Here is a 21,328-nt window from a genome sequence, read left to right on the forward strand (position 1 = left end):
TCAGAACTTTTTTACCCATTTATGGTAAAATTCCTTGTTTTAGAGATGTTTTATGTTATTTAATTTATCCAACCAGACATTAAGCCTCCCCAACCCGTCTGGCCAGTGGGGAGTGTAGGCCAAATCCTTAGATTTGCTTAATGGACACAGAACAGTAGAAATTCCTCTCATGGAGACTTAATTTTATCGATGATGACTATAAAAGTAATTAAAATAAAACAAAACAATGCTGTAAACTCTTTTATTTCTCATAATTTTGATTCTAGCGCACAATCGCTTCTTTTCTAATCTAAGATTGTTGCAGTTCAGTCTGTTGTGATTCGGACTCTTCGATGTAGGTGGTCTGGGTGACGTTCACGGTGACTACTTGAGTGGTGGTCATGATGACCTTGAAGGTACGGTCTGATTTGGCAGTCTGGATGGTTGACTTGACGTCTTCCGAGTTGGTGCTGATATCTGGGAAGAGAAATTGAATATTATTAAATTCAGACTCATGAATGGTGGCACTGGAAAAGAGCAGCGATTAGATTACTTAAAGTCAAACGATCTGAAACGACAAGTGGCAAAAATCTAAACTAATAAACCAATATTGATAGTAGCGCCCTCCTATCAATATCAATGGCGCTGGGACAGTTCAGTGTGGGACAAATCTTTTACTGAAGATAATGCACATAGTTGGTAAAAAAAATGCGGTCACGATCACGAATTTTAATTCCTCTAGGTAAAATCAAATTTAATTTAGTTAGAATTTGAACTTGTTTTATTTGTGCCTAAATATGACTGTGACTTGTTTTGTGAGCCATAAATAAATAAACTTCTATTACCTTGGTATCCTTTCTGGGAGACGTATTGGTCGCATGATGAAGACAGGCTCTTTGTGATCTTGTCTCCGACTGGAAGGAAAAGAAAAACATTGTTTATTTGTCCTTTAGTAATAATCATGATATTATTAATAATAAAACAATAAAATTAAACAGTAGAAACTTACGGTCAGTTTGGTAACTGTTTCCGATGATTCCAAGGATCTTGGTAACTGTAAAAAACAATGCGAAGTTAGTTTTTTTCATCTATCTTCATTTTGAAGAAGCTTTCCTGAAGTTTTATGAAGTCTAAGAAAACTTACTCTCAAGGTACAGTTTGCTGAAAGCGTCATTGGCGGAGTAATCTGAAATAAAAAAATACGTAAGTAAATTAAATAGATTTTTAAAGATCAACCACCACAACAACAGTAAAATTTAATTTTGTAAAATTTAGCATTCATTTTAAACGCCATCTAGCGTTGAGTAGCAGTATTAGTACCTATTTTTAACCATGCTTTTTAATAGCTACTTATGTCATAACGCCATCTAGCGTTGAGTAGCAATACTTGTAGGTACTCAATTTTTGTCACAGAGGGCGTTGTTCGTGCTTCTGTAGTGGAGACTAAAATAAATGATGATGTTAATGACAATAAGACAATAACTATTTACTTACTGTCAACGTAAGTAGCTAGGTTGAGGCAAGATTGCAGGAGTGCTCTTTGACCACCCTTGATGACGTCCTTGACTCCTGGAAAGGTAATGAGAAAATCAGGAAATGTTCAAGAAAATTATTAAATGATCACGAAAATTAACCTCGTTTTTGTAGCTATCTAAGTTAATTCGGAAAGGAAAAGTTGTAATATCTTAACAAAAATACAGTGAATCTGCCATCAATTAAATCATTAGGGAAATTTTATAACGGGACTATTCCCTCATCGCAACTCCTGTGTAGCCAGGATCTACAGCTTGACCGCCAATAAAAACCCAACCAGTGAAGGAAGTGTCCCGGGGGAAAGTTAAACTGTCATCGGACCCGCAACGAAATTCATTAGAAGAAAATTAAATAGGAGGAGTTCGAAGTTAAGGTTCGATAGTATATTTTTATAGTAAAATTAACTTGTAGTCTTCTATGAACCTACCCTTGCCCCTAGTCTTCTTCTTGATAATCTTAAGCATTTGCTTTTTGGCTTCCTTGATCTTATACAGGGTGATGTATCCGCCGATGTCTGTGGCAGTGCCCTTGATGCCGAAGGCATCGCCGTATTTATTGTTGCAGAAGCCTGTGAGGCTCTTTCCTGAAAAATAAGGTAAGGTTAGCGTACTATGCCTGCGATGTTGTTTCACCAGCATCCTTAGACAAGTTGCACTTTTTGATCGAATCGAAATCGAATCCGTCAAAACTCCATTAAAAAAGGCCTTTCGACCACTTTTCGACTAGTTTGCGATTGTATTGTCCAGTGTTTTTCAACCTTTTTCATGACACTGCCCCCCTAGTATGAAAAAATATTTTGTGACCTCCCGACCGTTCGCTTTTAAAAAAGCGAACGAAGCTCTTTCCCGAACATTATAATCCGGGCCTCTTCAAGGCGAGATTGATACTTAAGCAAATACAGAGTAGGTGTTAAGAAGAAGAATCTTACCTGAGCAGCAGAGGGATCCTTGTGCCAGTACCAAAGAAACTGCAAAGAAAAAATGAATCAATAAAATATTCAAAAAAATTAATTTAATAAAATGTTTCAAAGAAAAAAATATAATTACCTCGTCCAACCAAGCTGCCCACTGTAACATACAAACAAAATGTTAGATATTTTATTGTAAAATAATGTGAATAGTATTTTTTATTTTTTTAAGCTTTTTACAGTTAACTGTGTGTGTGTATTTTTTATGAACAAAATAAATTAACCACGTGTGCCAAGTTAGAAACTGCACGCTGCGGATAGAAATAATTAAATATGAAAAAAAAATTCTTTACGCAAATAAATTACAAAGTCACCTTGTATAAAAACTCACATCCTTTAATCAGGCTGTCGATCAGGCGGGATACGACGATGCTCACTGGAATAATAATACAAATATTGAATTTAGGTAATTTAAAATTTACAGAAATAAAGCGAGATTTCAACGGTGATAGAATTTTTCAATTCGGTCCAGTAGTTTCGTTCGTAGCTGAATACAAACGGAGTTTTGGGCTGACACTGTGTAGGTTTGTTGTCGACACGAAAAAAAGAAGAAGAATACAAACAAACAATAAAATCTTTCCTCTGTTATTATTAGTTTAGAAAAGAGACTCACAGTTGCCGATGATGTTGGCTACATCCACGAAGGACTTTGGTGCACCTGAAAAAGGAAAAATAATTGAAAAATTATCACAGGGTCGTTTAATGTAGAAAACGGGTTTAAACAAACATACTTAGGTAATTAATTACTTTGTTGTTATTGTTATTAGACATCTACTAACAATATATCCTGTATAGGTACTAAAGTTTGGCACGCTCTTTTTGGGACACTCTGTATATCAATAAAAACAGAAATGAAAACTAAATTGTATGTAGGTAGTGCGGAGATCAAAAACCCACGAAAGGACATCATCCACGTTTCATATATTTTTGGTACAAAATCAAAAGTGCCGGCCATCAAAAAAAAAACATGTTGTTTTCTTAGGGTAACGGGACCATTCTCACCTCTCGTTCCCACCGCTGCAACTCCTGTGTAGCCAGGATCTACAGCTTAACCGCCAATAAAAACCCAACCAGTGAAGGTCAAATATGTCCCGGGGGAAAGTCAAACACAGGTTAAACTAGTGTCATTAGACCCGCAACGAAATTAATCAGAAGAACATAGAAGTTCGAAGTTTTCTAAAATAGAGTGGTTAAATCGACGTGTTAAAAATGAACTAAAAAACTTACCGAGGTTTACCAAGTTTATGAGATAAGTGTCAGAAACACGGCAACTGCCCTTTCCCTCTGAAAATAAGAAAACCTTATTATTATTGCTCTTATTGGCAATAGAAAAAAAACACTTTTTTTTTCTAAAAAAAAACATGTTATGAAAAGATAAGTTATTGTGATTTTCTTTTCATAAAGAAAATAATTTAAAGTTACTTAATTATTTGGCATTAATTATTGGATTTTTTTATGTTTACTGCCTTGCCCTGCATAAAAAAGCCAATTTATTCATCATCATTTCAGCCACAGGACGTCCAACTAAGGCCTCCCCCAATGATTTCCACATCGCTCGATTAGTAGCGGCCTGAATCCAGCGCTTTCCTGCTACCTGTAAGAGGTCATCCATCGGTCCACCTTATGGGTAGACGTCTCAAGCTGAATTTTCCGGTACGTGCCTAATTAATTTGCATTAATTAATAAACTCATTTAGCTGAAACGAATAAACTTACTTCGGATTGGCTTGAACAAGATGTCGAAGTAACCACCAAGCGGCGAAGAGACTGAAGTCTGTAAGAGACATTAAAAAATGATTTTATTTTGCTTTTTTGTTTTGTTAACTTATTTTTTTAAATACGTTTTTTTTTAAATAAAATATCCTTGGACATTTTTACACTGCGTCATCTAGTCCCAAACTAAGCAAAGCTTGTACTATGGGTACAGTGTCAAATAGTTCGTGTCACCCAAAGTAGCCAAAAAGTTCACAATACAACTTGTGCTGTCAACTTTTTGGCTACTTCTTGTTTGGTTTATGGCGAAGAACTTGCGTTTTTTCGCCACTGAGGGCACACTGTTCCACCAATGTCACGTGCAAAACTTTTTGGCTAAATTTTTTAATAAATAAAATAAATAAATATCCTTGGACATTTTACACTTTGTCACGAACTATTTGACACTGGACGGTACATTCAAGACAATTGATATCAAACCAAGCGATGAAGATTTTCTGAAGAACATCAAAGATACTTACATTGTTATCATTGGCATCATCATCATCATCATTATTGTTATTGTTGTTGTTGTCATTTCCTTGGTTGTTGTTGTCATTGTCATTCCCTTTGTTGTTATCATTGTCATTCCCCTTGTTGTTATCATTATCATTCCCTTGGTTGTTGTTGTTGTTACTTCCCTTGTTATCATCGTCATTATCATTATCATCATCATCATCATCACTGTCATTGTCATTGCCGCTGTCTGGCAGTGTAGCCCATGGGGCGTCGTCGTCATCATCAGCATCCTTGATCACCACTCCAATTTTTGGTTTGGAACTTTCCAATGCTAGAAAAAAATAAGTTTTTACTTGAACCTGGAGTTTCCATTAATGGTTAATATTCATTTCATTACATTTTTATAATAGACACTGAAGTAAAATTACTGCTCAATAAATTACAACCTGTATACTAGCTTGTGCTCACGTTCCAATTAAACAATTTATAAAAAATATTAAAAGTGTACCTAATTAGATGAAAAATTATACAGGGTGGAATTGACGTCGTACGCTGCACATAGCGTAGCTTGTGGTGTAGCAGACTTATCAACTCGGAAAGGGATCAACACTGTACTATCGCCTTTCGCGAGCTGTCATCGTCTTTCGCGCGCTGTCAACCGCGAGGCGAGGCGTTTACGTTACGGTGCGGATAGTGTGCGTTGCAGTATGGAGTTTCATACAAAGAATACTGATCACCTCGAGTTAATACGGTTACGATTTCTTTCCGCGTTGATAAGTGTGCTACGTTCTTCTTAATAGGAGACTATAGCTTTAATAAAAATAAACTCAAAATGTATTTCACTGACCTGGGCAACCGGCGTCCACCAGGAACTTTCCACATAGCCCGATAGCGTTATCGGTGACGGATTGACCAACTGCAAAAAAGACATTGGTTTTATTTTCTGACCAGTTGACGCGGCGAACATTGTACCGCCAATAAAAATTAATAGCCTATGTTCATCAGGGATAATGTATGATTCTAATGGTGAAAGAATTTTCCAAATCGGTCCAGTAGTTTCGGAGCCTATTCAATACAAACATACAAAATTACAAATCTTTCCTCTTTAAAATATCAGTAGGTATAGAATTGGCACTTAAAAATTTACAGGAGAAGTGCACAATAAAAGAAAGAAAAAACGTCGAAACAAACTTGGTCTCCACTGATTAGGTTTTTATTGGCGGTCAAACTATACATCCTGGTTATGGGTAGGGTACTCATGTGTATCTATCGTCTTGGAGATGAGACTGGGAATATATGAAACTCTTTTAACCCCATGGGGTTCATTATCCCAATATCTCCATACTGGGATTAAGTTCATGCAGTATCATCAGTCCAGAATAGGAGGTAAATGGAGAAATTCACAGGAAGAATGGTTGTGCTATTCTTCGTGTGGATTTCTCCATTTGCTTTTGGTAAATTATAGGGGGTCGTGCTCCTGCAATGGAGACCAAGTGACCAAAGCGTGAGAAGTGTATTAATGCGTGAGCCAAATCCTCCTTGCCTCTGGTAAATTAGAGAGGGTCATACATGCAGTGGAGACCAAATCATATATAGGCCAAATCCTTCATTTGCCTCTGGTAAATTAGAGGGTCGTGCTCTGCAATGGAGACCAAATGACCTGATGATGATGATGAAGTAAAAAGTCTACTTACGGCCTGCTGAGTAGCTGTTTCCGATCAATCCGCTGAGAGTAAGGATCTTCTCGAACAGACGAGTGGCGTCAGCCTTGACCAGTTTCTTTGGACCTGAAAATAAACGAATCATCAGCTTCTTTATCACCAAGATTAGCTGTGCCTGCGACTTCGTACGCGTGAAAATAGTTTGAATAATATTTCCCGTTTTTGCAGCATTTTTTTTTACTGCTCCGACCCTATTGACTGTAGGGTGTCGGCTGAACCATTTAAGAACCTAGTAGAGTCATTCGGGGTAACAGCACGCGGTGGGTAAAAGTACGCGGTGGTCCGATCTCCGACAGGGGTGGGGGTGCCGAGGTCTGTGTTTGTAAAATAGAGTGGCGCTACTGTCGCCGTTTAGGAGCCACGCGCCGCGCCGACGCAATCTAAGTACTGGTCGCGACACGTCGCCGAATACTTGTAGCACGCTTAATTCGTTTAATTTTTATGCCACGGAAAAGTGTGCTGTAGTTAAATGGATAGCTCTGTGCCAGTAAGTATACTATATTTCTATTGTTCATTTAATGTAGTTTTGATCTAAGTTTATCATATTCGTAAAAAGTATTTAACGTGTGTGTTGTGAATGATTATTTGGTATATTTGCCGATTGGGGTAAGAGTACGAGATTAATAGTACGCACCCGTACGTTTACCCCCGTTGCGCACTTATACCCCAAATGAAATAAAAAATCAAAAATTGTTCAATCTTTCAGAATACTTACACCAAAATGCCGAGAAATTACATAAGGAATGCAGCGAACCCTCATCTCATCTCAGATGACCAAATAATGAAGGCCAATTATTTTGATCTTAAAGTGTGACTATTGCCAATATAAATAATATAATTTAAGACAAGATTTACATTTATAATAGATACAGGGTGGAATTTTGTAATGCCACCTGGAGGGAAAGTACTCTTAGTAATGTAGAGGAATCGAACCAACTAAAATTTGTTAAAAATTACACCCTGTATTTTTATTGCATCGATCGTTAGGGTTAAATTTATGGATGAAATCTCTCTAACAAACTTGCTTAAATTAAATGAAAGGAAAACCATGAAATCTTAAATTATTTGAATTACCTATTTACAAAAAATTGTATGGTATGATATTTTCGTAAAATTTTCAAAAATCTTTGAATGAAGTTCTCTTTGTTTTCAAAAATTAAGGAATGTTTTATTTGAGTAAAATTTTCTATCTAAAATATTAAGAGTACTTTCCCTCCAGGTGGCATTACAAAATTCCACCCTGTATAATACAAAGAGTTCTTATTTTTTTTTAATGTTATAGTTCTTAAAATGGTATTTACAAGATTAAATAAATATTGATTATTGCCAATCTTAATTGTATTCTCTAAGAAATCTGAATGCGTACATTTACCCCGCGTGCGTAACTTTACCCTAAGACTTGCGTAATTTTACCCACACATCGGGTCAAGAGTACGCATTGGAAAAGTTTTCAGTTAAGCCTAGGTAGGGCTAAAACTAATTAATCTTGATGGAATTTTTTCTTAAATAGTGAAAATTTATTAAATATTCTACAGATTTAATATCATAACATGCCAATTATATAATTCGGCTGAACCATTTAAGAACCTAGTAAGTGCAGCGGAGCAAATTTTACAGGAGAGCGAAAAAACGCATTTTCATTTGCCCTGCTAAGATGCTTAAAGATTTGGATAACTTCTGATGTTTATATTAAAGATTAGTTACTAAAGTATACTTTATGGAATAAAAGAATATATTTAGTTAAAAATTGCAAGTTTTATGCTCTTTACTAACACTAAAAATTATTTTTTTGACAAAAGTGCCTCGTAAAAATCAAAATCAAAATCGAATATGAATCAGTACTCATGTAGTCCCCAGATTTTGATATGGTTATCGAGTGTCAGCCAACAGAACTCGAAATAATATTTAAATTACAGTAGCATTTTACCTCTAGTAAGTCACATTGACCATTTTGAAACCTAGTAAGTCCATGCACTTACTAGGTTTTAAATGGTCATTGTAACTTGCTAGGTTTTGATAATGGTTTTTGCAGATTTGAATTGGACTTACTAGGTTTTTAGCAACGCGTTTCTCCGGTGTTAAGTGTAATAGAGCGATTTCTGTCTTCACATCCTGTGGAGACCTTAATTCTAAGGTGATTTATGACAAAAAACGAAAATCTGAAAAAGTGTTCCTTACTAGGTTCTTAAATGGTTCAGCCGTGATGTTTTAAGCCTTCCTCGATGAATGGGCTATCCAACACAAAAAGAACCAGCCCCCCCTAGACAAGTTGCACTTTTTGATCGAATCGAAAATCGAATCTGTCATAACTCAATACAAAAAAGGCGTTTCGACTATTTTTCGACTGGTTTCTCCTTATTCACAGTAGTTCCTGAGATTAGCGCGCACAGACAATCTTTATCGATCATCTTGCACAAAACAATTTTATTTCTCACGAAGATTGTTTTTTTATCCACTATTTATTCTTAAAAAAAAGAATTAATGAAATAGAACTTAGCCACTCGCATCTTTTTACTGCACGCGTACAAAATCATCAATATTTCATCCAAACCCAACGTGGAGTTTTGATGCCATCGCGAATTATATTGAGAGACTTTATTGAATCGACGTTACCGATAGTTTGGTAAGAACGTCGATATTTTTTGTCGATGATGTTACTAACAATTTATTTGTAACTAGTTTTCCGCCCGCGCGTATTTTGTCTGTCACAGAAAAACTATATCGCGCGCGTCCCTGTTTCAAAAACCGGGATAAAAACTATCCTATGTCCTTTCCCGGGATTCAAACTATCTCTGTTCCAAATTTCATCAAAATCGGTTCAGTGGTTTAGGCGTGAAAGCAAGACAGACAGACAGACAGAGTTACTTTCGCATTTATAATATTAGTATAGATTGCACTAGGGCTCTGTATTGCAGATAAACTGTTGTTGCAGTTGTCCTTGCTGTTGTAAGGACATAAGGACAACCGGGAAAGGACCGATACTCCAGCGTTCTCTACGTCATACGGCGCAAAGGTTTCCACCGTAAAAATACTATGGATTGCTTGACTTCTTTTCAGTAGTTTGTAGATGTTTGTAGTTGTTTAATAATATTATAATATATCAATTTTATTAATACTAATAATATACTATCAATGTTTACACAGGGTGTCCCAAAAAGTAGTGTCAAGCCGAAGCCCAGAGGTAGAGCATCAATAGGGCTTGTAGTTTTTGAGTACACACCCTGTATAGCCACCCACTTTATTGCGATCCATTGACAGCGTTCGATACTTTCGATGGTAGAGTCACTATTATTATTAGTGTATGGTAGTTACGATACTTACGTACGATACTATTCCTGTGGGTCTAGACAAAGTGCACATTATAATCGCAAACCAGTCGAAAAATGGTCAAAAAGCCTTTTTTTGTATGGAGTTTTACGGATTCGATTTTTGATTCGATCAAAAAGTGCATTTTGTCTAGGGGGCTGTTCACTGTCTATGCCTAAAGTACGGCCAACGAGAAGCGATACCAAATGTAAACAAACCCAATGTCATTGTCATTTGGAATAGTAGGGGTGGGTTGCACCACCCATCTTTAACGGTAACTATGACGATAACCGGTGCTTTTTGTATGGAATTTGACAGATTTTTGACGTTTGCCAAAGTTAAAGTAAGATGGTGCAACCCAGCCTAAGGGTTTGACTTTGACATATTTTCAGGAAGAGACAGAATAGATTGTCAATTCGAAAGTCGAATCGACCTTTTGTATCGCTTCTCGTTGGCCGTACTTTAGTTTCGTACAATCGACAAATTATCGATATTCGGCAACACTTTATCACCCCTCGCGTCACCCTAATTCCAATTCGACTTATGACGTCATCGCAGGAGGTGGGGGAGCGAAATAAAAGCAGGGTTGATCGTATATGATTCCGAACGCCACCAAAAGATGGCGTTGTGCTTACTTAGCTCGCGCAAGACAAGTTTTTTTTCAGCCTTTAAGTACCTATACCACCACCACTTCTTAAATAAAAATACCTCTATTATATTCACGACTATAACATTTTTTGGAGTAACAGACTAGGGACTCTAACGAGTGAGCTAGGTCCTGTTACTAGAAAAAACAATATTTTTCAGCATTGTAGAGATAGTATACAGGGTGTCTTTTAAATCGTTGGCATCCTTTTAATTTAAACTAAGTCTAAAGTCTGGTCCGGGAGCACGTAGAATTTTCTCCAATGACTCCAAGCTACCCATCCTTATCGCTCGCGCGTAATTATGTTGCTGTCGTGCTCGCACACTCACTGCAGGCGCCCGTCGCACAGTCGCGACAGCAAATAATTACGCGCGAGCGATAAGGATGGGTAGCTTGGGGTCATTGGACAAAATTCTACGTGCTCCCGGACCAGACTATACTCATCAACTCATGGTACGACATTCCCTGAAAATGAAACAAATCTGATGAGTTAAAATTTCAAGAATTAAAACCTTGTACAGACGCGTTGACGACAGCTCACGACAGCTCATCAAACTTGACACTGCGTCATCTTATTTCGATGTATTAAGTGTTATTTTGCAACAAAATGTATAGGCTGATGTGCTGTTCACAGTACTATACCGCGGTAATACTAAAAATGACAAAAAACTTATTGGATTAATCTCATATTCAGGGAATGCACTGTGTGCGAAAGTGTATTTCCGCACTTGTGTCTAATGGTGGGTGTTAATCTACATACACTGGTCATCATAAAAATCGACCCTCCCGCGACAAGCACTTTCAAACGTATGCATCCCCACTTCCTACCAATATTACTATAGGTACTATATTACCATTTAAAAGCCTAGTTCTAAACTTCATTTCATTAAAGGAAAGGTTTTTACCCCAAAAATGTGTCTGTAGAAGAATCCAGAGTCACTTCTTCAAAAAATAAGTAGTTACGCTTGAGCCAACTTTTATGGCTATAAAACTGTTAAGTTGGGACTTGGGATTAATCGCTATCCATCTGTTAAAGAGGACACGTGAGATTATTATTTGGTATTATAACCATAAAAATTGGTCTAATTGATCCCAGAGGTGAGCCCAAAGAGAGGTCTTTTTTCAAGTTTTTCAAGTCACATTTATTGTATTTATGTTAATCGTTTATTAGGAAATTAAATGTGTTTTTCTTTAAGGATATTTATTGGGCTTTCAAATAACACCAATATTGTTGAGGCACCATGATTGTGTCAGTAGAAACGAGTTTTCCTGTAAAAAGTAGGTGGGCCGATTTTTGTGATGACCAGTGTAGATAGTTATAAAACCTATCTATTTAGCTCCCCAATGATCACTAGTTATCTAGCGCCAAAATATTTATCTATTTTCCAAGCTTTATGCGACTAGCGAAGGATATTTTGACAACAATCAGCAACCAAAATTTAAAGCATATTCGCAATCAGAATTTCTTATGAAACAATATGACAAAATGTATCTTATATTGTCGATAATTATCCTAGAATTATCTGATAATTATCCGATGATTATCTATAATTATCATGAAGCGTAACTATCTTGATAATTTTTTTTTTTTTTTTTTTTTATCCACAACGAGGAAGCTCTTGGCCTGTATCTCACCTGATGGTAAGTGACGATCAGGCCGAAGGTGGAAGCGAGCTTCACCCGGAATCCTCAACCACGGAGGAACTGGCTATCTTACCTCTAACTGCCGGAACACAACACTGCTGTTAACATTGTTGTTATGTCGACAGACTTAGGTAAGATGGTGGTAGCTAGCCAGGCGGACTTAGAACAAGCCCTACCACCAACCAAACCGAACAGAAAAATCTGCCCCCACTGGGAATCGAACCCGGGACCTCTGCGTCTGAAGCAGGTGGTTTAACCACTAGACCACAGACCAATGTCGAACCCCGGATCTGGCGCTTAACTGGGTCAGTGCCTGATGTATGGGAACGGCACGGGAGGAATGACATTGACTTTGACATAATATTATGACGTGACATAGCATACAAATCTGAAGTCTCACTAACGTTTGATGTCTCATAAATACCCTCCCGCCGTGCCGTATCTATGTGCTAGACGTATAATATATAGGATGTGAAAAACAAGGGTTCTTAAAGTGTTAATTAATATGGTTTTGAGCTCCATGCTTTACCTTTTAGATATCAAATGGAAGTTACATAATATGTTATGTTATATTTTAGCCATATCTAATTGGTCAAATAAATAGTGTTTATTTATTTAATAGGATAACCAACAGACAAACACGCATACAAGAGAAATAATTATTATAACTAAATTAACTAATATGCTAAGAACTAAGGCCGAGTTGCACCACCTTAGGTACCTATTTTAACCGTAATAATAAAATAACTGGTGCTTTTTATAAGCCTGACCAGGAACATAAAAACCCTGGCATAGAGGCGCTTCAATTGCATTTGATAGTGCAACACTGAGTACAGTCGTACATGTGTTAAATTAATAGGCTAAATTTATGTATCAGGATTCAGGATTACGGGCTATTTTAATTTGATATTTTCATAAATGAACGAAAAATATTATTAAAGGTAACCTGGTTTAAATAAATTAAATCCCATCAAAAACAATACTTGTCAAAAAAACCAAGTCTCGCAACTCAGTTGTTCTACGGTAAAAACTTGTGAGATCCATGTAATACCAAGTCCAGGCCAGGAAATCTTTAACGTTTTACATAAATATATTGACTTGGCCATCGCATGAAAACACGTGTAAATTAAATTATTTAGTGCAATGGCCAAGTCAATATATTTATGTAAAACGTTAAAGATTTCCTGGCCTGGACTTGGTATTACATGGATCTCACAAGTTTTTACCGTAGAACAACTGAGTTGCGAGACTTGGTTTTTTTGACAAGTATTGTTTTTGATGGGTTTTTTATCTTCTATATCTATAAAAGCGAAAGGTCGCTGGCTGACTCACTCACTCATCACGAAATCTCAGAAACTACAAGTGCTAGAAGTATCAAATTTTGCATGGGGGTTCCTTTTAGAACGTAGGTGCTCACTAAGACGGGATTTTGCAAAATTCAACCCCTAAGAGGGTAAAACGGGATCCACGCGTACGAAGTCGCGGGCGGGCGGCCGCTAGTACAGTCNTAGACTGACATGCAAGATGACATGATGTCAATGAAGTTTTCAGTTACTGTTGCCATTAAAAGAAATTAGTACCATTAGTTTTCCGCAACATGGCGAGGGTTTTTATGTTCCTGGTCAGGCTATATATAGAGTTTGACAGATTTTTATCGTTTGTCAAAGTTAAAGTAAGATGATGCAACCACGTTGCCTTAATTAGAGGCTGCCAAGGTATTAATACTCGTATTTAATATTGGGGAATTATAAAACGATCGACTAAAAATAACTTAGCGACTGATGATGGCATACTGTTTTAATAAATTGAGCGATATGAATTTGAGTAAGCGAAAAATTAACTTAACTAACGACGAATTGATTAATAATCAAATGCAGAACGAGTTTACAAAAAGTGGGTTATGTTTAATCCATTTTAGATATTAAAATTCTGTCCGTGCGATTACATTACTAAGTGAGCGACTAGAAATACAAAGAGGGCAAAACGTTACCTGAGCTTGGACAATGGATTTTGGATCTAGCAATTCAGCTGAAATTAACAACACTAGGTACCACTAGAATCAAATGCAAAGGGGATGTTGCCTGGGTCATAAAGCAAGAGTTTTAATTAGTCCGTCAGTTAACTTATCAAAAAATACTCTACACGTATTTTTCACTTTTTCAAACTAATGAAAATTTAAAGAGATAAAGCGCCTCAAAGTTCATAAGAAGAGGCCCGTGACGTCAACGCTTGCTTAAAAATGCCGCACGTTGTGACGTCGTGCGCAACTTCAACGCACCATAACTATGTAATTATTTGTTAGATTGACAAATAGAAATATATGTGTCCAATATTTTTTGATATTAAACATTACGGACTAAAAAAATTTTTTTAGGCAACTAGCCTATTGACGCGCCTCTATGCCAGGGTTTTTATGTTCCTGGTCAGGCTATACTAAAAAACACTATTACTGTACTAATTACTTACTCAAATCAAATCAATGGGATTTCGGCACGCGTTTTATTATCTACCCACATCGTATCTGGGGGCACGGCAGTGCCCCCACCNCCTTTTAATTCCGCGACTGTACATTATGTTTTCCGTTCTGCGTGCGTGTAGCCTGCATAATAGGCATAATTGTATTTATAATTAAATGACTACAACTAATGTATAACTACTTACTGTCCAGGAAAGCAGCCAGCTCAAGAACAGTGCGCAGGATAGCCCTTCTGGATCCCTTGAATTTGCCGATACCTGAATGAAAAATATAATTAATTAGTACGCAATTATCATAATAATAATAAGTACACTTTCTTGCACCTATTCCATACAAAACGATAACAAAAGAAAAGAGAAAAAATGTCTTTGGCTATGGGTTGATTAAAAATGAAAAAAAAAAAAGAAAATTATTTAACTACGTTGTTCTTTTTACCTGACTTAGTGACTTCGGCAAAGCCAAAAGGAAGGGTTACTATACATTTTATTTTTACATCATCAAAGTCATCATCATCATTGAATTTTGAGCTGTAGCCATTTTACGTATAATATGTTTATATTCCTCTGTAGCTTCTAAGCTATTCATCAGAATTTGATGTAGGTACTTACTCGTTCAATCAATTCGTTTATAGCCCGGGTTTAACCGACATTCCTCGGGTAACAGTTTTTTAAATAATAATTATTTTTTGAGATCTAAGAACTTGCACTAAGCGTTTCGATGACTCTTTTATAATGCGAACAGTTAGGGAATGGCTGCCTGCTGCTGCTGCATATAATGATTAAATCTGTCGTCCCTTCGTCGCCTTACAGGGCAGATATGTACCTACCATCCTAGGCTCATCCCACTTAACACCAGGTGCGATTGTGGTTAAATACAAATATGTAGAGTCTAAAAAGTTTTAAGTATTTTCACGTACCTCCGTTCTTGTTGATGAAGTCGTTGACTTGCTTCGTGGCGTACCTACAGTTGTATTTGTCTAGAAGAGCATCGATGTCGTTGACGCCCTTGACGGACACTCCGAGATAGGAGTTGCTGTAGTCGTGGCCACAGTAGCCGCAGTTGCCTGTTGTGTTAAAAATAAATAAAATAAATAAATATCCTTGGACATTTTACACTGCGCCGCTAGCCCCAAACTAAGCAAAGCTTGTACTATGGCTACTAGACAACGGGTATAAACATACTTAAATACCAAAACTAAAGAAGAGGAAATCTATATAAAAGCGAAAGGTCACTGATTGACTGATGAGTGGCATCACGAAATCTTAGAAACTACAAGTGCTAGGAGTCTCAAATTTTCCATGGGGGTTCCTTTTAGAACGTAGGTGCTCACTAAGAACGGATTTTACGAAACTCCACTCCTAAGAGGGTTAAACGGGATCCACGTGTAGGTACGAAGTCGCAGGCGGCCGCTGCGCAGGTAACTCATAATCTTCAAGCTTCATCAATATCAGAATGGATTTATTAATTGTTGCGCCAGAAAAGAGACTAAGAATTATCAAAGGATTAGAGACAAAGTCAAAGTACGGGACTATTCCCACTGCTGCAACTCCTGTGTAGCCAGGATCTACAGCTTGACGCCAATAAAAACCCAACCAGTGAAGGTCAAGTTTGTCCCCGGGGAAAGTTAAGCTGTCATTGGACACGCAACGAAATTAATCACAAGAACATAGAAGGAGTTCGAAGTTAAGATTCGACTTTCCTCCAGTGCAAAGCGGATGACAAAGTAACAAAACAAACGGTTTAAAAAAGGCCAAAGTCAAAGTAGGTATACAAAGAAATTCCGAAAATAATTACCGAAAAGTCCAAGGACACAGGCAAGGATCCTAAGAACAGCAGCAACAACTGAAAAAGAAAATAAATGAATCAGATTTCAAAGAATTATTTATTTAAAACACAACAAATAAAGGAAGAAATAATTGAAAAGTTTTTACTTACTTCGTCCGACAAGATCACCCACTGAAAAACAAAGAATGAAATTAATGTAAATTAACGGGCTTAAAATATGAAAAATATAAAATTCCATTACTTTTATTAAAACAAAATGCACACTCACATCCAGGAATAAATATGTTGATGGCACTTCCGCATCCAAGACCGACTGTAAAATAAGACGTAAGTTAATAATGCTACTTCATTTCGACTTAGTGTCCACTGCTGGACAAAGGCCTCCCCCAAGGATTTCCATAACGACCGGTCCTGCGCTCCCCGCATCCCGGTGTTTCTCACGACCTTCACCAGATCGTCGGTCCACCTAGTAGGAGGCCTACATTTTCGTCTTCTGCTGCTTTAAAATTCCAAAATCTAGCTCTTCAACTGCAGGAGTGAATCGACCTCATCTAATTCCATGCATAAGCTTCAAAAAAGGTGCGCTAAGCTAACGGTCTGATTTTGATATCATCGTCATCATCATTTCCGTCACAGGATGTCCACTGCTGAATATATGCCTCAATAATTTCGAGATTGACCAGTTGGCAGCAGCCTGCACCCAGCGTTTTTTTTACGTGGAAAAAATGTATAAAACTGCATCCTGCAACCTTTATGAGGTCGTCTATCCACCTTATGGGTGAATGTTCCATACTGGACTTGCCGATATCTGTGGATGCTCATGTGTGACATCAGAATGAAACATAAAATTAAAAGATAAATAATAAAAGTAGCAAACTCACCTCTCAATATGAAGCTAAGAGCGCCATCGAGGTTGGTAGGAACTTCTGTAAAAGAAAAAAAAAACTTACAATAACTTCTTCAAAATATACTTGCTACTTTAAAAAATTCAGAGTATCCAAACAAAAAGTAATGGAGATTAATTATTTCTGATTACCGCGAAATTGCTATGACACTATTTACTTCAGACATTATTTATTACATAAAAACAAATTAATAACTTGCGTTATAAAACATGTGTTTTGAACAACAATTAATATGTGGCGTTTTGAATAAATAAAGAGTTAAACTTACTGATATTGATCAAGTCTCTGTATAAACCATGATGGAATCTGCAGTGTTCTGAAAGAAGAAAAGAAAATTGCTTAGGGAATAATTTGTGGGTAGTTTAGATTTACCGCTTACAAAGAGCATAATAAGAACTAGCATCTGAGCACCTCTGTTATTTTTTTACTACGGTAATATTCCCACCTCTCGTTCCCACCGCTGCAACTCCTGTGTAGCCAGGATCTACAGCTTGACGCCAATTAAAACCCAACCAGTGACGGTCAAGTTTGTCCCGGGGGAAAGTTAAACTGTCATTGAAAGGAGCTTCTATTACTAAAAATATTTTATCATGATCACACCCACATTCATAGCAGCCTACGTCATCATGTCCAATATCAATACCAACTAAAATATGGCTACACCCAATGATTTTCATCAGATTTTCATTCCCAACTATATCTGGTTTTCTCATACTTAAGTAGACTAGAATTCTACGCTGTGCTTGATATTGTACAGATTTGGAATTCTTTCTTCTCCATCGACTGCCGATTCTTTGTGCTATCTACATCATAGCAACTTTTGCTTGTTAATCGTTTTTGTTATATCGATGACGTATTTTTTATTTGCTGCTTCACTTAAGCAAGCATCGTTTGTGAATGCGGGTATAAGACCATAAAGGTACCTCTTAATGTAAATTTGTTTCACTGTATGTTATCCAAACAAAATAAAATAAAAATAAAATAAATAAATAATCATTATTAAAGAGAGTTTACAGTAAATAAACTTACTTTTTAGTCCTCTGAAGAGGAACCTGAGTGTTCGCTTCAATCCATGATTGATAGCTCTATCGGCACCCTGAAAATACAAATTCATTGTAATTTAAAAGTTGTTAAGGAATTCACGTACTCGTACTCCTGCGAATATTAATTTTAAAATTAAAAAACTATACAGTAAAAAATTGTATAACATGTACAATATTTCCAGAGAGAGAGTGAGGGAGAGCAGAAGATATTAAACCTTGGAAAATGGCTGCTTGCTCAAAGGTTGACTGGGAGAGACTGCCATGTGGCAGAGTTCGTTTTTGGAACGAATTGGGGCGTGTAAAGCACTTTTTACTCGACTGCGCCAGAAAGAGGGTTATTTAAATCATTATAGCTCTTGTACAGTCAGCGTCAAATAGTTCGTGATCGTGACACCCAAAGTAACCAAAAAGTTTACAACACGTCTTTGTTACATTTGGAATAAGGTTACACTGTCAATTTGTCTGTACTTTTAATAAATAAATGTTTTTTTAGCTTTCTTCTTTTTTCTTTCATAAGAGTTTAAGAACTTACGATTCTGCAGCGCTTTTGGCGTTTGAAGAATGTAGCTGATGATGGACAGCATACAGCCACAACCTGGAGAAAAGAGGAAAAGTAAATAAATAGAAAAAATAAAAGATTTTGGCAACATTTTCAGGGTCACCTGACTAATAAAGTGCTAACATGTCGGCTATTCTAAACTTGCGGCCATACTCAGTAATTTTGTTTAAACCAAGATGTCCACTGCTGGACTGCCTGTCCTGTGCTGTCCGCATCCAGGCTTCCAGCGATCTTTACTATTTGATATTCTTATACCTACGAGATCAAATCAGAAGTGAGGAGTTCCGTAAACGATCTAATATCGCTGACATAGCTCGATGGATAAGCAAGCTTAATTGGCAATGGGCAGGGCACATAGTACGCAGAACTGACGGCCAATGGGGCAGCAAGGTTCTGGAGTGGAGGTGACGTACTGGAAAGCGCAGCGTATATACTACATAAAGGTAGCAGGAAGGCCCTGGGTACAGGCCGCTACAAATTGGTTATTATGGAAATCATTGGGGGAGGCCTATGTTCAGCAGTGGATGATGATGATGATGATGATGATAATGATACTCACCAGGATAAGAACAACCAAGCACTTCAAGGACACCATTTTGGCAGTTGCCCAGCAGGATTTGCTGGAAATTCTCACTCGCTACGTTTATATACCACATCTAGAGAGTATTGTTTGTCCAGTTGGTAAGTGCAGTTGTTTGCTATTTGATGTAACTGCCAATAAAGCTGTTTTAATTCTTTAAATAGATTGTTTTGAGTGAAATGGTGTGTTGGAGATGTTTGCTGAAAAATTACACTTTTAAGCAAAGCTTATTAAGAGATTTATCATTGTCTTTATTTCAGCCAATGGCAGACAAATGCTGGATGTAAGCTACACACAAGTGCCAAAAGCAAGATTTTTCATTAAGCTTTCAGCTGGACGTGGTTGGCCTATTGAATATCGAGCTTATCGAGTAAATACAAAGGAAAACGCAAACGTGGTCGCCCCAAGCAAACTTGGAGGTGCATTGTAGCAGACGAGGCGAAGAAAATCGGTAAGACCTGGAGCGATATCAAACGCGAAGCTCAAGACCGAACGCGATGGAGGACTATTGTGGACGCCCTCTGCCCCATTTAAGGGACATTCCTATGTCCCCTAGATGTCTAGGATCTTAAGTCAAAGTGGCCAAAAAGTTGACAAAACAACCTTATTCAAATTGTAAAACTTACTTTTTGGCTACTTTGGGTGTCACGAACTGTTTGACGCTGACTGTACGTATACGTAAGTACTATTAAGAGTAGGCGCACACCGTTGATTTTTAGTTGGCCGCTAGTTGTGCCCGATTTTAATTTGTATGAAGAATCGGCCAAATCGAGTCGGCGTACTTAGTGTGCGCACTCCCATACATGTCCATACTGATCAACTGCCCGACTAAACTATCGGCCGATGAAAAATCAACGGTGTGCGCTTACTCTGAGGGTGGGTTGCACATCTTACTTTAATTTTGACAAACGTCAAAAATCTGTCAAACTCCATACAAAAAGCACCGGTTATCGTCATAGTTACCGCTAAAGTTAGGTGGTGCAACTCAGCCTAAGACTTGATATCGGATTAGGCAAACAACCGTGTGTCCCCATTTCAAACCTCGTTAGTGAAGTTCAGGTTTTGCGTCATTCATCCACCAGAAATAAATCTCCTACTAGATTTTGCTCGCAGCATCGACAATGTGTTTTTTCAAAACCTCTTTATCTACACTAATATTATAAAGAGGAAAACTTTGTTTGTTTGTTTGGTTGTAATGAATAGGCTCAAAAACTACTGGACCGTTTTTAAAAATTCTTTCACCATTCGAAAGCTACATTATCCACGAGTAACATTATGCTAAATTTTATTTTGGAAAAAAATAGGGTTCCGTAAAATATGTAGAGATAATGTAGTCCACGCGCGCGATGCCGCGGGCGGAAAGCTAGTTGGTTAATATAAAGACCTATTACGACGACTGCATTGACGCATTGTTTGTGCAATGTAGGTACTCGTCCTTGTTTAATTACTAGCTACGTACTAGGTCACAGTACGTCAGACTGCATCCAAACAACACAAACATTTTTTTTTTTCAAATTCAAATTCAAATTTTTTATTGCATATTAAGTGTTTACAATTGGGTCTTAATCTAAACAATGAGCTTATAACTTAATAACCCGTTAATGGGTATTGCAATATTAGTGGTGAGAGAGGACTAGTCTAAACTTAGGTCTAGCAACTTACATTATGAGATGCCTTATCTTAAAAGAGTTTGTTTACTATTAAAGAATTCATCTAATGTATAAAAGCAGTTGGTAATTAAATATTTTTTTAATTGGTTCTTGAAAATTTTGAATTTAGTTTGGTTTTTTATCTCTATAGGTATTTTATTATAAATTTTTACTGACATAAATAGTGGGCTGCAGTTAAGTTTTTTAATTTGTGTACATAATCCATAAGTGAATATTATACTTTTACCAATAAGTGTTTTCATCTGCAATTTCTTTATCCTCAGCATCAAACTCCTGATTGATTTCGGTGCGGGTCCAATGACAG

At 37.1% G+C, this 21,328-nt stretch overlaps 1 protein-coding gene across 1 annotated transcript; it reads right to left on the reverse strand.

Annotated features, from left to right (window-relative positions):
• Positions 1-227: 227 nt before the first annotated feature.
• LOC114357550 (uncharacterized) lies at positions 228-19,427 on the reverse strand. The gene is made up of 25 exons (XM_028311230.1): positions 19,334-19,427; positions 18,748-18,810; positions 18,202-18,268; positions 17,441-17,488; positions 17,149-17,193; positions 16,536-16,580; positions 16,418-16,438; positions 16,277-16,324; positions 15,399-15,545; positions 14,668-14,739; positions 6,384-6,476; positions 5,537-5,605; positions 4,713-5,020; positions 4,195-4,252; positions 3,707-3,763; positions 3,093-3,137; positions 2,811-2,855; positions 2,559-2,579; positions 2,441-2,479; positions 1,940-2,095; positions 1,474-1,548; positions 1,124-1,165; positions 989-1,033; positions 825-893; positions 228-456 (listed from the first exon to the last, which is right to left on the reverse strand). Exons 1-25 carry the CDS (start codon positions 19,367-19,369, stop codon positions 290-292), a joined length of 1,881 nt encoding a protein of 626 aa, XP_028167031.1. The 5' UTR covers positions 19,370-19,427; the 3' UTR covers positions 228-289.
• Positions 19,428-21,328: the final 1,901 nt, after the last annotated feature.

Source organism: Ostrinia furnacalis, unplaced genomic scaffold (genome assembly GCF_004193835.3).
Source record: "Ostrinia furnacalis isolate ACB-3 unplaced genomic scaffold, ASM419383v2 OfSCF3220, whole genome shotgun sequence".
Classification (NCBI taxonomy): Eukaryota; Metazoa; Arthropoda; class Insecta; order Lepidoptera; family Crambidae; genus Ostrinia; species Ostrinia furnacalis.